This window comes from Pundamilia nyererei, unplaced genomic scaffold (genome assembly GCF_000239375.1).
Source record: "Pundamilia nyererei isolate P.nyererei 1_Seehausen unplaced genomic scaffold, PunNye1.0 scaffold00210, whole genome shotgun sequence".
NCBI lineage: Eukaryota > Metazoa > Chordata > Actinopteri > Cichliformes > Cichlidae > Pundamilia > Pundamilia nyererei.
Window position 1 is genome coordinate 973,348 of NW_005187611.1, and position 12,745 is coordinate 986,092.

The window sequence follows — 12,745 nt, forward strand, 5'->3', positions numbered from 1 at the left end:
GAAATTGAAAGATGCCTCTAAAACAACAAATACATGTATTACCACAAATGCAGCTTTGAGAACTTTGGTGCATCAGGAGGATTCAAGGATACAGTTACCACAGATGAAGAGGATGACAAAGTAAATACAGACGATCATCCCAGGAAACACGGGGCCGCCGTATGCCATGATGCCGTCATACATGACCATGTTCCAGTCCTCACCTGTCAGGATCTAAACACACAGTCATCGTGAGGCGCCCGCTCCTTGCACGTCGTGACATCACTGGGAGAAAGTGGTTGCAGTGCTACCTGGAAACAGGTGAGCAGCGCCTGCGGGAAAGCGTCGAATGTGCTGCGTTTGGTCTGCGTTTCATCAAAGTTGAATTTTCCTCCGAACAGCTGCATGCCGAGCAGGGCGAAGATGATGAGGAAGAGGAAAAGGAGGAGCAGCAGCGAGGCGATGGACTTCATGGAGTTCAGCAGCGATGCCACCAGGTTGGACAGAGCCGTCCAATGCCTGAGCAAACAGAGAGTGACCTCAGCGATGACTCGTGACGAGTCGTGTGACCTGCATCGGGTGGTTCGGGTGTGTTTTCTCACCGTGTCACCTTGAAGATCCGCAGCAGACGGACGCAGCGCAGCACAGAGATCCCCAGAGGAGGCATGATCTCCAGCTCCACCAGGATGGTCTCCACGATGCCACCGCACACCACAAAGCAGTCGAAACGATTAAAGAACGCCACAAAGTAATGGGCCAGACCCAAACTGTACATCTTCAGCAACATCTCCACCGTAAAGAGAGACAGCAGCACCTTGTTGGCAATGTCTGCACAAACAGAGACACGGACACAGAAAATGTTGCTCAACAACATTTCAAACTGAAATATCAGTGTCTCTACGACCCGTTCCTCTTGTGGAGGAGAAGGAGGCTCTTGTTACCCTGGACTTGAGTCAGCCAGTCTGGTTGGTTATAGTGCTCAGAGGCGCTGAGGGAGGTGTTGAGGAAGACCAGCAGCAAAACCAGCCAATAGAAAGTTACGGATTTGACGGCAGTGCGACAGTTTCTGCGACAGACTCGGTTCCAGCGACGTAACGTCCGACTGAGGCAAAGAAAGAGAGTCGTTCAGGTGAAGGTGAGTCTAACGTGCTGACTTTAGTCTGCTGAACCTCTGAAGGTCAGTGAACTCACCAGCAGCCAATCTTCATCATCTGAGCACTGAAACATAACATTTTTTGTTTTTATGTGAAGTTGTTCCTGAAGGGGGCACTAAAGCAAGAATCATGTGATGTACGAACTGAAAGTGTGCGTGTTTGTGTGTGTGTGTGTGTGTTACCAGCAGGCCTGGCAGCAGTTGGTGTGCTCCTCATCGATGTTCTCTGTGTTTTCAGACGCCGTTTCACTGGCAGGAAGACTCGCTGAAACACACACAAACAGACAAATATTAATAAATGATCAATGCAAGTCAACAATCCTGCTTCTTAAAAAATGTGGCACTTATTAATTTCTACACTATCAATATATTTTATTTGTTATGCAAACAAAAATATAAAGTATAAAATATTCATATCTTAGTCATACAGTATATCTCACAAATTTTTCCCTCTCCGTTTGATGAAAGCTGACGTTTCCCGACCTCCTCAGTGAATCTATACTGAGGTGAATCCAGCTGAACGAGCTCGGAGAGTAAGTCTGATCAGAAACAGGGTCAGATAAATATGAGGACAGAAAGAGACCCAGATATTTTACAGGGACAGCGAGGATGACGTTTGCATTTAGACTGAGAGATGTACAAACTGCACAGAGCTGTCTCTGTGATAACACAACTCATATATACTGTACATATTATGTGTGTGATTGTGCTTCTATTAATCGTACTGGTGCATCATTCTGTTAACACAGCCACCTTATTATAGGAACCAAAAATAAATCTCCATAATGTAGGTCCCTGTGTCAGACAGATACCTTCTCCAGCTGTTGTTGGATTTTACTGTATCTGCTCTTCTGGTAAAAAATGTTTTTGGCCTGTGTGGCTAGTTTCACAGTTTATTATGACTCGCACATCTGGACATCGGTGAGGGTTAAAGGGGGATGTCGTTGCATTGACAGGTGTGTTGAAGCTGACACAGTTCAGGTAACTAAACTGGACCTCTCCACCATGTTTGTTGTGCTGGTGTCTTGTAGAATTTTAATAGAAATAGGTAACAGCTGCTTGGGCTGCTGTGTGGTAAAACCATCAAAACAATGAGTGAAGTTCCACAGTCTCTCTCTGCACTCTTAAATATAAGAAATGTAGCTTGCTAACATAGCTTGCTAGCCTCAGCTCATGACGTTGCACCTTCTTATCCTAACAAGGTCACTTCTGGCACTAAAAATCCTCTGATGTGATGGAGACACAACAGTGTTTGCATGTGTGTCTCACCATGAGTTTCGTTGGAGTGACTGAACCATCCAAACTTCCCTCTCTTCTTATCAGCCAGATCGCCCAGAGATGGCCCTGAGAGAGAAAAACATTTATTATTAAAATGAGCAGCTTAAAATGAAATACAGAGAGAGCGCCAGCCTCGTGTGGCAGCCAAGCCAAACACAAAACTAACTTTTTGACAATGACAAATCAAATAAATTCAAAGTTATTGCTGCGAGCAAAAATAAGAAAATATCAAGAATTCCCAAAGTAATGTGTTAAGAAATAAATATATATTCGTAGTGCTTATTTTCTGTTTATATTGTTTTACAGTGAGGTGAAATGTGGATATTTTCTCTGACACAAATGTTATTTAATGTTGAAACTTACAATCAAACCAAGCAACCAAACAAAAGGCTTAACAAGCATCTACCTTACATCACATTTCTGGCTCGTTTGGTTTCTGCTGTTGTGCTTGAGATAAAGACACAAGCAGAGAAACTGATGGTTTGGAGAGCAGGATACAGAAAACAGTTTCCATCTAACAGCTCAGTGGAGGTTTGAAACAACCTGCTAAAAAACACAGGGAGCTGCCATATTTAAAGCCACTGTACTGTATTTGGGCTCCTGCAGCTCCTCTGATTGGACTCAGTCATCTAAACGATTTGTGTGAAAATGACCATTAAAATAAGACAGCTGAGGCAGTTTCTGCATAGTGATTAGGATGCCACATGTTCCAAGGTATCCTAGGTCCTTTTTTGGCTTGAGGCCCAGAGCTGCTGGAAGAGGGTCTTAGGTGGGGACACCTGGGTTACTTTGGTGAGACCGCCCCCTCCCCCCTGACTCCAGACAAGCAGAGGTAGATAATAATATGATCACAACTAATGTTTGGGACCAAATGTCACACTGGAGACCTAAAGGAGCCAATCTGAGTAAAGAAACCCACGACAGTCCACCAAGAAGAAACCATAGTGTGCCCAAGCCTTACGTGGGTTTCCGTCCTCGTCCAGTTCATCCATGTCCTCAGCCTGAGTGATCCAGTCCATGTACCCACACAGATCCTCCTCCATCTGCTGCTTCTCTCGCAACTTCTGGAAATCACCACGAGCCTTTGCCTTCTCCCTCTCCTTACTGAACTCTCTGCAGCATCCACAACGATTCAGACATTTAAAACTCCTCAAAAATCATCAGCACGGGAAGAAGGGTTCAGATGCTTCACTTAAGCAGATATTGAACAATGATGAGTGTTGAGAACATAAAATATTACCACTGCTATTACAAGTTAGGCCTGTATTCATAATCGGGGCTAAAAATATATTTAAGATAAGATGTGTCCTTAAACTTATTTGAACTATATCAGAAACTTCAGCTGTTTAACCCTGAATAATGCCTCAGATAAGAATGAGGTTTTTACACTATTAAATGCATCTAAAGTGTCCTTTTATTTGCCTAAGTACACACACACACACATATATATATATATGTGAACAGCTTTTGTGTTTGGAGATGACCGACCCGCTGAGGACTCCCAGGACGAGGTTGAGAACAAAGAAGGAGCCAAAAATCACCAAGCTAACAAAATACACCCACGGCAGCTCAAACCCAATGGCATCGTTCATCTGTGCACAGACACAACAGAAAGAGAGAAGACACAATGAAAAGTGAGCACCTCTTATGTTTTTGGACAGGCTGGTAAATATGACACCACAATGCATTTTACCCAGTACAGCACGTCAGTCCATCCCTCCATGGTGATGCACTGGAACACGGTCAACATGGCGAAGAAGAAGTTGTCGAAATTTGTGATTCCTCCATTGGGACCAGCCCACCTTCCCCGACACTCTGAGCCATTTATGATGCACTGACGGCCATGACCAGCAAACGCACACGGCACCGGGTCATCCTCCACATAATTATCTGAGGAATATTCCATTTAAATTCAGTTTTATTTTTATATCCCCAAATCACAAGAACAGTCACCTCAAAGCGCTTTGTATTTAAGGTAAAGACCCTACAAGAGCAGAGAGAAAGCCTCAAAATCTAATCGACCCCTTCTGAGAAATCACTTGGCAACAGTGAGAAGAAGAACTAAGTTTTAACAGGAAGAACGCTTTAGCTTCTACAGTCATCAAAAAATAAGCAGGATCTGTGTGAAGGTGTCCTGCATTGTGTGTTCGATCATACCGGTTCCTATATAGTAGCAGGTCCTGTGCATGCGTCCGATGAAGAGCTCCAGACCGATGATGGCATAGATGATGATGACGAAGAGAACCAGCAGAGCAATGTGAAGCAAAGGAACCATCGCCTTCATGATGGAGTTCAACACAATCTGCAGACCTGATAGACACACACAGCTGAACATGTGGACAACCATTGACCATGCACACAGTGAGTCCACGCCAAAGTCTAGGAAACTTACTGGGGACTCCAGAAACCAGTCTGAGGGGCCGCAGGACTCTGAAGGCTCTTAGAGCTTTGACATCCAGACCTCCAGGTTTCCCAGGCATGTGATGGGTTGTTGCTTGCTCGCCACTTGACTTATGAGTCATTGTCTCCAGGACAACACTGAACAAGCTATGCGGAAAACATCAGAAGAACAAAAGGAACATCAGCCTTTATGATCTAGCTCATTGAAATGTGGGCTTCAGTTGATCTCAGTTAGACCAACATCTGAGTTTGACCAGTATACCTTGAACATCACACAAGTGTTGTTTCCAGCAGCTGCAGAAAACAATGATGTCATTCATGTATATATATACGTATATATATATATAAAACAACCAGATGACACCATTCAACTCCCCCAGAGCTCGTCCCATCAGCCTTTTGAACATTGCAGGTCTATCTTTCAGGCCAAATAGCATAACCTTAAATTGAAAGAGGTCCAGATAAAGGGAGTTATCGTGCTCACCTCAGGGTCCATTTTCACCTGTAACCTCTATAGACAAGACAGCAGCAGCACTATCCTGTAGTTCTCGTATTGCCTAAATAGGTTACACATCTGCCACCTTTATTTAGTTTACTTTACTGAAATTCACCAAGGAAGAAAACAAAGACTGACTGACTGGACCGACTGTGCCTTCAAAGTTCATGTTGTTAAGATATGCAGTCCATCAAACGTCTGTCACAGAAGCTGATCAGGTGGCAGGAAGTTAGGTGGACGTTCACCTTTTTCCAGCAGAGAGAAGCCTCAGATTGGGTGAACCGTGACCCATTAATCATCATGTGACAAACAATTGCAGACATACTGTACGGACAAAGATTATTTCTGAAACTGTGCGATTAAACTCCACTGGAAGGACTGAAAATGCTTAAGTTTGGATCCAACCTTCAGTCCAGGAGGTGGGGAGTGCCATCCTGCTGCTTCACACACGGCTGCAAAACACCACCTGTGCCTGTTGGAGGCCCAGTCTGATAAAGCCACTCCATCTACGGTCCCTCAAGCTGGAGGGAAGTTTGTGATTCTGCATTAAGATGATCACAAACTGGAACAGGAGGAAACCCCAAATAAGAATGTCTGACCACACAAACAGATTAGATCAAGATGTGGCTTATTTCCAGCTGAGGCAGATTAATTACTTCCTGAGTAAACAGAGTAAAAAAAATATTAAAGCTATGAACCTGCGATAACCCCCCTTAACCTCCCCTGGGATCCTTCAACACATTTAGACTCGCTGAAATCCACGATCTTTCTACAGCTATCAATAAAACATCCAATAGAAGCAACTTTTTTTTTTTTACAGAACATGTCTTTAAAATGAAAACTGCCTTTAAAGTAAATCCAGCTTCAGAGACAGAACACAAATCAAACACTGAACTCCTACAAGAACTCCTGAGTGTCCCACATATAGCATCCTGACTGTAAAGTGGAACATAGCTTCCTCAGGCTGTGTTACCATGACAACAGGGTTTATCATCATCATCATCATCACCATTATCACCCTGAGGACATCCAGTCGCATCAGCGTCCTGCAACAAGGACACGAAATAACAAAGAGAACCAAGGTTAGGACCTGCAGGACTGAGTGTGATCTCAGTCAGCGACTGATCGGAGGAAATGACTCAGAGCTGCTGCCAACCTGTTAAACTACTGGGCTGTATTTACCATATGTAATAATAACTATTCAAAAATCAGTAATCTAAGTCAGCCATTTCTTTTGGCTTGTAGAAAGGCAGAATATATGCTGCAGATTTTACAGATACTGCACAATAAAATTTGATTCAACATGATGCAACACAGCAAAATTTGCAGCAAATCTTCCATCTTTCTACCCATCCTCTATCATAGTGTGAGAGGTGTGGCACCCTGGATGATACCCACAAAGCAGGGCCCGTGCATCTGGTGGATTCAAACCCAGGACCCTCAGCTCTGGGCAAAATCATCAGCAACTAAAATGACAACACATCACTCAGATGTCTAAGAAGAACCATTTCTGCAGCTGTGGAGTACCAGAGGTTCAGGGTTAAACAGCGTGTTCCTGCAACGCATCAGGCTGCTTAGGTTTCCTGGATGAGTTCAGTCCACTGTGTAGAAATCAGAGGTCAAAAGACAGAACCTGCAAACTGAGTGAAACTATGACATCACCGCTGGGCCTGATTTACTGAAAGTCTTCTGCAGTCAGATCAGATCTACTGCTGCAACATGCAGAGAGCAACAAAGAAAAGGATCCCAGAACACAGGGAACCAACAGATCCTAATAGCCTACGGTGAGAACCATCTTTTGATTTGCTTACCCAACTATGACGATGACAAAGTCGAGCAAGTTCCAGCCGTTGCGGATGTAGGAGCTGGGGTGCATCACCAGACCGTAGGCCAGGATCTTTAGGAAGGTCTCCACGGTGAAGATGATGAGGAAGACATACTCCACTTGTTCCTGAAACACATAATATGTTCCATGTCTGTGTGCGTAACCCGGTAAACGTGGACGTGGTGAATTTGTGAGTATTTCGGAGAATTACCAATCACACACACACACACGCACACACACACACACACACGCACACACACACACACACACACACACACACACACACACACACACACACACACACTGATCTTCCTACACTTATGAGGATCATTATCAAATGGAGGCATTATCGTTCAAATTGTTCGATATAAGCTCAAGTCCTACCTGACCTTCAGCCCAAAACTTAAAATCTTAACCCACCAACAGTCACAAAAAAAGCTACTTTCAGCTGGTCCCTTATTCACACGACATCGCCACAGTGGGCAGATCCACGTGTTTGATGTGGCAGATGTTTTAAACCCCTCCTCACGCAACCCCAAAGGATTTATTTCTCCACCAGCGGATGTGTAAACCACTACACTCTTGAGCCTCCGACAGCCACAATATCACACAAATGACCTTCACTTTAAGACCTGTCCTCACAAAGAAACACGAACACACTTATGTACAGGGCTCATTTTTTTCTGCTGGCAGTTATCAACTCTAAATCTCTCTTAAACACACACAAAATGTTTTCATTTCAAATACATGTTTGACTGTATTACTTTTCCCCCCATTATTTACTTTGCAGCGACAGGCGAGAGGAAGCATTTTCATGCTTCACTAGTTGTAGACAGTATCTGTGACACAGTATAAATAACCCAGTTTTTATGACAAAAATAATAACAAATCCACATCTAGGTTCTGAAAGCATTTAACAAATGCGTTCAAATATCATCAGTAAGTTTCAGTTGTTAGCAAACCAACCCAGTACCGCAGCAAAGCGTGCAATAGACACGGGACACCACTGAGTCCATTTCATGCTTTGCCTCTCCAAAACATGAAATGAATGCAGAAATTGCATTACCAGCAGGGGGAGATAATATATTTAAAGCCACAAAGTTGGTAGTGAGCAAAAAACGTATGAAGTATATTCCAGGGTCCTTAATTGCAGGAAACGATTAAGCTGAGGCACCTAAAATATATATAGATGTAAATTGTTAATAATGCTGTTTAAAGGGTTTCCCGCGGTTTTCCCTTTCATGCTGCTTGTGTAAATCTGTGGAGACGCTTTGCTTCTCCAAAACGGTGGACCGGTGTCTATTACATGCTCTGTTGTGATATTAGGTTGAGCCTATTTCCACTTTCAGAAGCTACAAAACAATAATAAATAATAATAATGTTGTAGCTGAACAGCTAAGCAACAAACTGAAAATAAAAAGCAGCAGAGTGCTGTTGCAGATTCAGCCAGCAATCCTCTGCAGGTTTATCTCTACCACAGACCACTGAACATTAAACTCTGTTTCCACAGTGGATCCATAAATATCAGCCTGAGCTCCTTTCACGCCGCTTGGCTAAACATGTAGTTACTGTGATTTGTGTTTGTCGAAATAGGCAGAGATGTCACTTCAGCACAAAGTGGCTGCCTGAACAGCGAGTACAGTTCAACTGTAAGTGAAGATCGAGAGATGCAGACATAAAGAGGAGAGTGAGGAGAAGCCAAACCATCAGAGCAGAAACTCCTCAGATCTGATCACAAACCTGTCAGTCATCTACTGCATCAGCATCCATGACCTATGACTTCTACCACAGGAGCAACACACAAAGTGGAGCTGAATCTGCAATCAGTGCACAAACCACGGAGCAACTTCTGGGGCAAAAACACACTCAACACAAAAAAAGTAGAGTCAGTATTTACAAAAGAGCACAGTGACAGGACTGCGTGAAAGGAAACCCAGAGACTTTTTTTCTACTGACACTGTTGCATGTGTATTTCTGGGCGTAGGTCCTGTCTCAAAGTGCAAAATATAGGGAGGAGAAATAAATAATGCAAACTAATTTAATAATATTTGCAACACACAATTTATTGCAAGTTTCTGATTTTAAAAAAACACATTTTTTGCTTAACAACAACAACAACAACAACAACAACAATAATAATAACCACAATAACAATAATAACAATAATAATGATGATGATAGATTGACTCTGCCTGTGTTTAGAAAACAGTGCAACTTTTGTAAATCACCCATGAACCTAATAACTGAGCACTGTTCGTGTATTGCGCTTGCACGCTGTTTTCCCCGTGTATTAAATCAAATGCCAAAAACTGAAGTTCTTCTAATGGCCACATGAGGCTGTCTCTAAAAGTCAGTCCATGTCCGTAGTCTCTGAATTCAGCCATGGAAAGAAATACGTTTAGAACCTGCAACAAAAATACCTCTAAAGCGAACGATCAAGCAAACACATAACAAACATATAGCAGGTGTTTTTGAAACTCATCTGTTTGGATTTTCTGACAGGTGTGCAGATATAAGCAACTTTAGTATCTTATATCTGCTAAACTGGACCTCTGAACTGTGTTTATGAAAAAACCCTGCATGTACTTGTGTCATATGCAGCTCATCCAAGTAGTTTTATTTCAGTTTTGGTGAAAAGTGTTATCATTGGAAGGCTATGTATTTCTGTGCATTGCACCCATATAGTTTATGGATGCTGCTTCTATCCAAGCTTGCGTGATTGGTTGATTGCTTAGCAGTCCTCCCTGTAGTCCAAATATGGTAAATCCTTCTTTGGAGCTTAGATTTAGCATGTCATGCATTTCACTTTCATTCCCACCACAGAGACTGACCGAGGAGAACTTAGCTTAGCTTAGCATGAAGACTAGAACCAGAGGGAAAGCACAGTACAGCTCCAGGAAACTAATAAATATCACCAAGTCCAAACTTCCATGTTTCTGTTTGATGTGAGACTACAAGGTCTCCATGGTTGATCATGACATGAGAAATTTTAACTACCTGAGTCCAGTGTGTTTGTGACTGTGTGTCTTATCTCACCAGATCATGGTTGGTGGAGTTGGAGTCATCCTCAGGAAATGGTTTGGAAACTCCCAGGGCGACACAGTTTGCAAAGATGGCCAACAGGATGAAGATGTCAAATGGCCTGAGTTACATTCAGGAAACAACTAAAAACAAGCTTTGTTTTTGACACGAGGACTCAATTTTAACCACTCCATGACATTGGAGTGGTTAAATGTCAGCCCTATAAATCGTGTAACATCATCGGCATTACATGAGATTTTCTCCTGTCACCTGCTGGCTCTGGAGGTATATTAAGGAGGACCTGTTCTGCAGATGTCCAGCTCTATATTTCAATTCTAGGACTCTAACAAAGTACTTTTGGATGAGTATAATTATATATTAGCCCTTTATGCAGCCCAATTATACCCCGAAATTCTGTGCAGTTAAAATAATCTATTAATATATACATTTTGTTTGTGTTATTGATTATAAACTGACACTCGACAATAATCTATCCAATAAAAGAAAAAAGAAAAAAGAAAATTTAAGCAGCATTATAAGTATATGGCAGAAAATAACATTAAAAAAAGCAATAAAGTCATTTTTAACCTGGGACTAATTAACCTCTCCTTACGGTCACAGTAAAGGATACTTCCACTCAACAATATGGAGCGCAGCCCGTCTGATTGGGTTGTTGAGTTTCAGACAATATAATGCCCGGGGAGCACGCTGGACCTGATTAGTGCCCTGCACCTGAGGAGGAAGTGACATCAAGCATGTCATCAATAGCATCATCAACACTGGTAACTCTTTTATTGTCTTTTATTTTGCCTTTCCAAAAATGGTTCAGGTCAGCAGCTCCATATTATAACTGAAAACCTGCCGTCAGACCTTCCACCTGCGTGTTTAGCGTGTTTTCTCACCTGTTTCTTAGCGTGTTGTCCTCTTTTTCTCTGCGTTCCTGTTGAACTTGTGGTCGAGTGAAGCGTGTCTGTTCTTGTCATCCTCACACCTCCTTCGTCCTCTCCATCCAGCTCTTGATCCCACTCCGCATTACTCTCCTCACCTCCTCCTTCTTCTCTGTCCCCTCTTCCATCCACCTCTCCTCCCTCCTCCTCTTCCTCACCTTCGCCCCCTCCTTCCTCCCCATCCACAGCTTTGGCGTAGCCATTACGACCAGAACCTGGAAATGCAAGAAATGCACAGAAAAATGTCGAAACCTACAAGACTTTTCCAGTTTTAGCCTATCCATCGATAAATCCGTCAATAACCCATCCATCCATTTCCTTCCATATATCCTGGCTGGATCACAGGGGCAGCAGCCCAAGCAGAGAGGTCCAGACCTCCCTCTCCCAGGTCACCTCCTCTAGCTTATCCAGGGGAACACCGAGGCGTTCCCAGACTGACAGATATGAGAGCGATATTGATATAAACTCCTTCAGTTAGGACATGCCTTGAACAAGTCACTCAGGAGGCACTCAGGAGGTGCCCTAAACAGATGCTCGAACCAGCTCAACTGCCTTCTTTTGACAAGGAGTAGCGCCTCTACTCTGAGCCCCTCTCAAATGACTGAACTCCTCACCCTATCTCTAAGACCCAACCATTTTTCGATCAGCGATGTTCAGTCACTGCCCAGAGCTCGTGCCCACAGGTGAGAGGAAGATGAAGATCGACTGGTAAATTGAGAGCTTTGCTTGTGTGCTCAGCTCTCTCTTCACCACGACAGACCTTTGTAGCTTCCGCATCACGGCAGACGCTGACTGCATATTTTTCATCCAGTGTATTTGGATAACATTGTCTCTCAGCCTCACATAAAACTGCAGAAGAAGAACCAGAATCTAGTATTTGCTGCTGATCTTCATGTCATAATAATATCCACTTGTTACGTCTGTTATCATTAGCCATTTCCAGGTCCAACTACTCCTTCAGTTCTCAAAATCAAGCAGGCACTGAGGCACAAAAAAAGACTTTTAATTTAGTTCAATTTAGTTCTTTTTATATAGCTCCAAATCACAACAACACCTCAGACAAAAGAACCCAAGAACAAAACTCCGAAACACAAGTTAAGCAACATAGTGTTTGCTGTGGAGTGCAGCGAAAAGTTCTCAGAGCTTTACATCGAAGAAATCAAACAGCCTCTCCATAATATAATAACATATACATAATATAGGCATAATATACAAGAACCAACTCGACAGGAAAAGACTCAGCTGCACATCTGCACCTAAAAGTCAAAGGTCCCCCTTTCGTGGATTCCAGTGTTTACATTTTTGACAGAGAAGACAGATGGTTTGAAAGAGGAGTTAGGGTCGGGCCTTTGGATGTGTCAAATGTATGTGTATTTAACTCCAGGTGTTTGTGGCCATGAACCAGTCTGTCTGTAACACACGTGTGATTTTTCCTTTTCTTCTGACCTCGCTACAAGGTCAAAGAGGAGAGAAGCGTGACACGGAGAAAAGAAATTAGGTAAAATGAACCGTGAGGAAGAGAAGGAGAGAGATGTGATAGAATCCAGAGGAGGTGAAAAAAAGAAATTATAGTGAACAGCTGCGACCTAGATCTGTGTGTGTGTGTGTGTGTGTGTGTGTGTGTGTGTGTGTGTGTGTGTGTGTGT

The 12,745-nt window shown here is 43.1% G+C and overlaps 1 protein-coding gene across 1 annotated transcript in view; it reads right to left on the bottom strand.

Moving 5' to 3' along the window:
• Nucleotides 1-11,226, bottom strand: part of cacna1fb (calcium channel, voltage-dependent, L type, alpha 1F subunit) — a 31,099-nt gene extending 19,873 nt beyond the window's left edge. The window contains 15 exon segments of the mRNA XM_013914621.1: nt 93-213; nt 291-498; nt 582-807; nt 921-1,132; nt 1,316-1,397; nt 2,402-2,476; nt 3,372-3,523; nt 3,899-4,002; nt 4,104-4,300; nt 4,568-4,720; nt 4,803-4,957; nt 7,118-7,257; nt 10,168-10,273; nt 10,784-10,884; nt 11,055-11,226. Coding sequence (XP_013770075.1) covers nt 93-213; nt 291-498; nt 582-807; nt 921-1,132; nt 1,316-1,397; nt 2,402-2,476; nt 3,372-3,523; nt 3,899-4,002; nt 4,104-4,300; nt 4,568-4,720; nt 4,803-4,957; nt 7,118-7,257; nt 10,168-10,273; nt 10,784-10,884; nt 11,055-11,135 — 2,113 coding nt within the window. The 5' untranslated portion in view covers nt 11,136-11,226.
• Between the last annotated feature and the right edge of the window lie 1,519 nt (nt 11,227-12,745).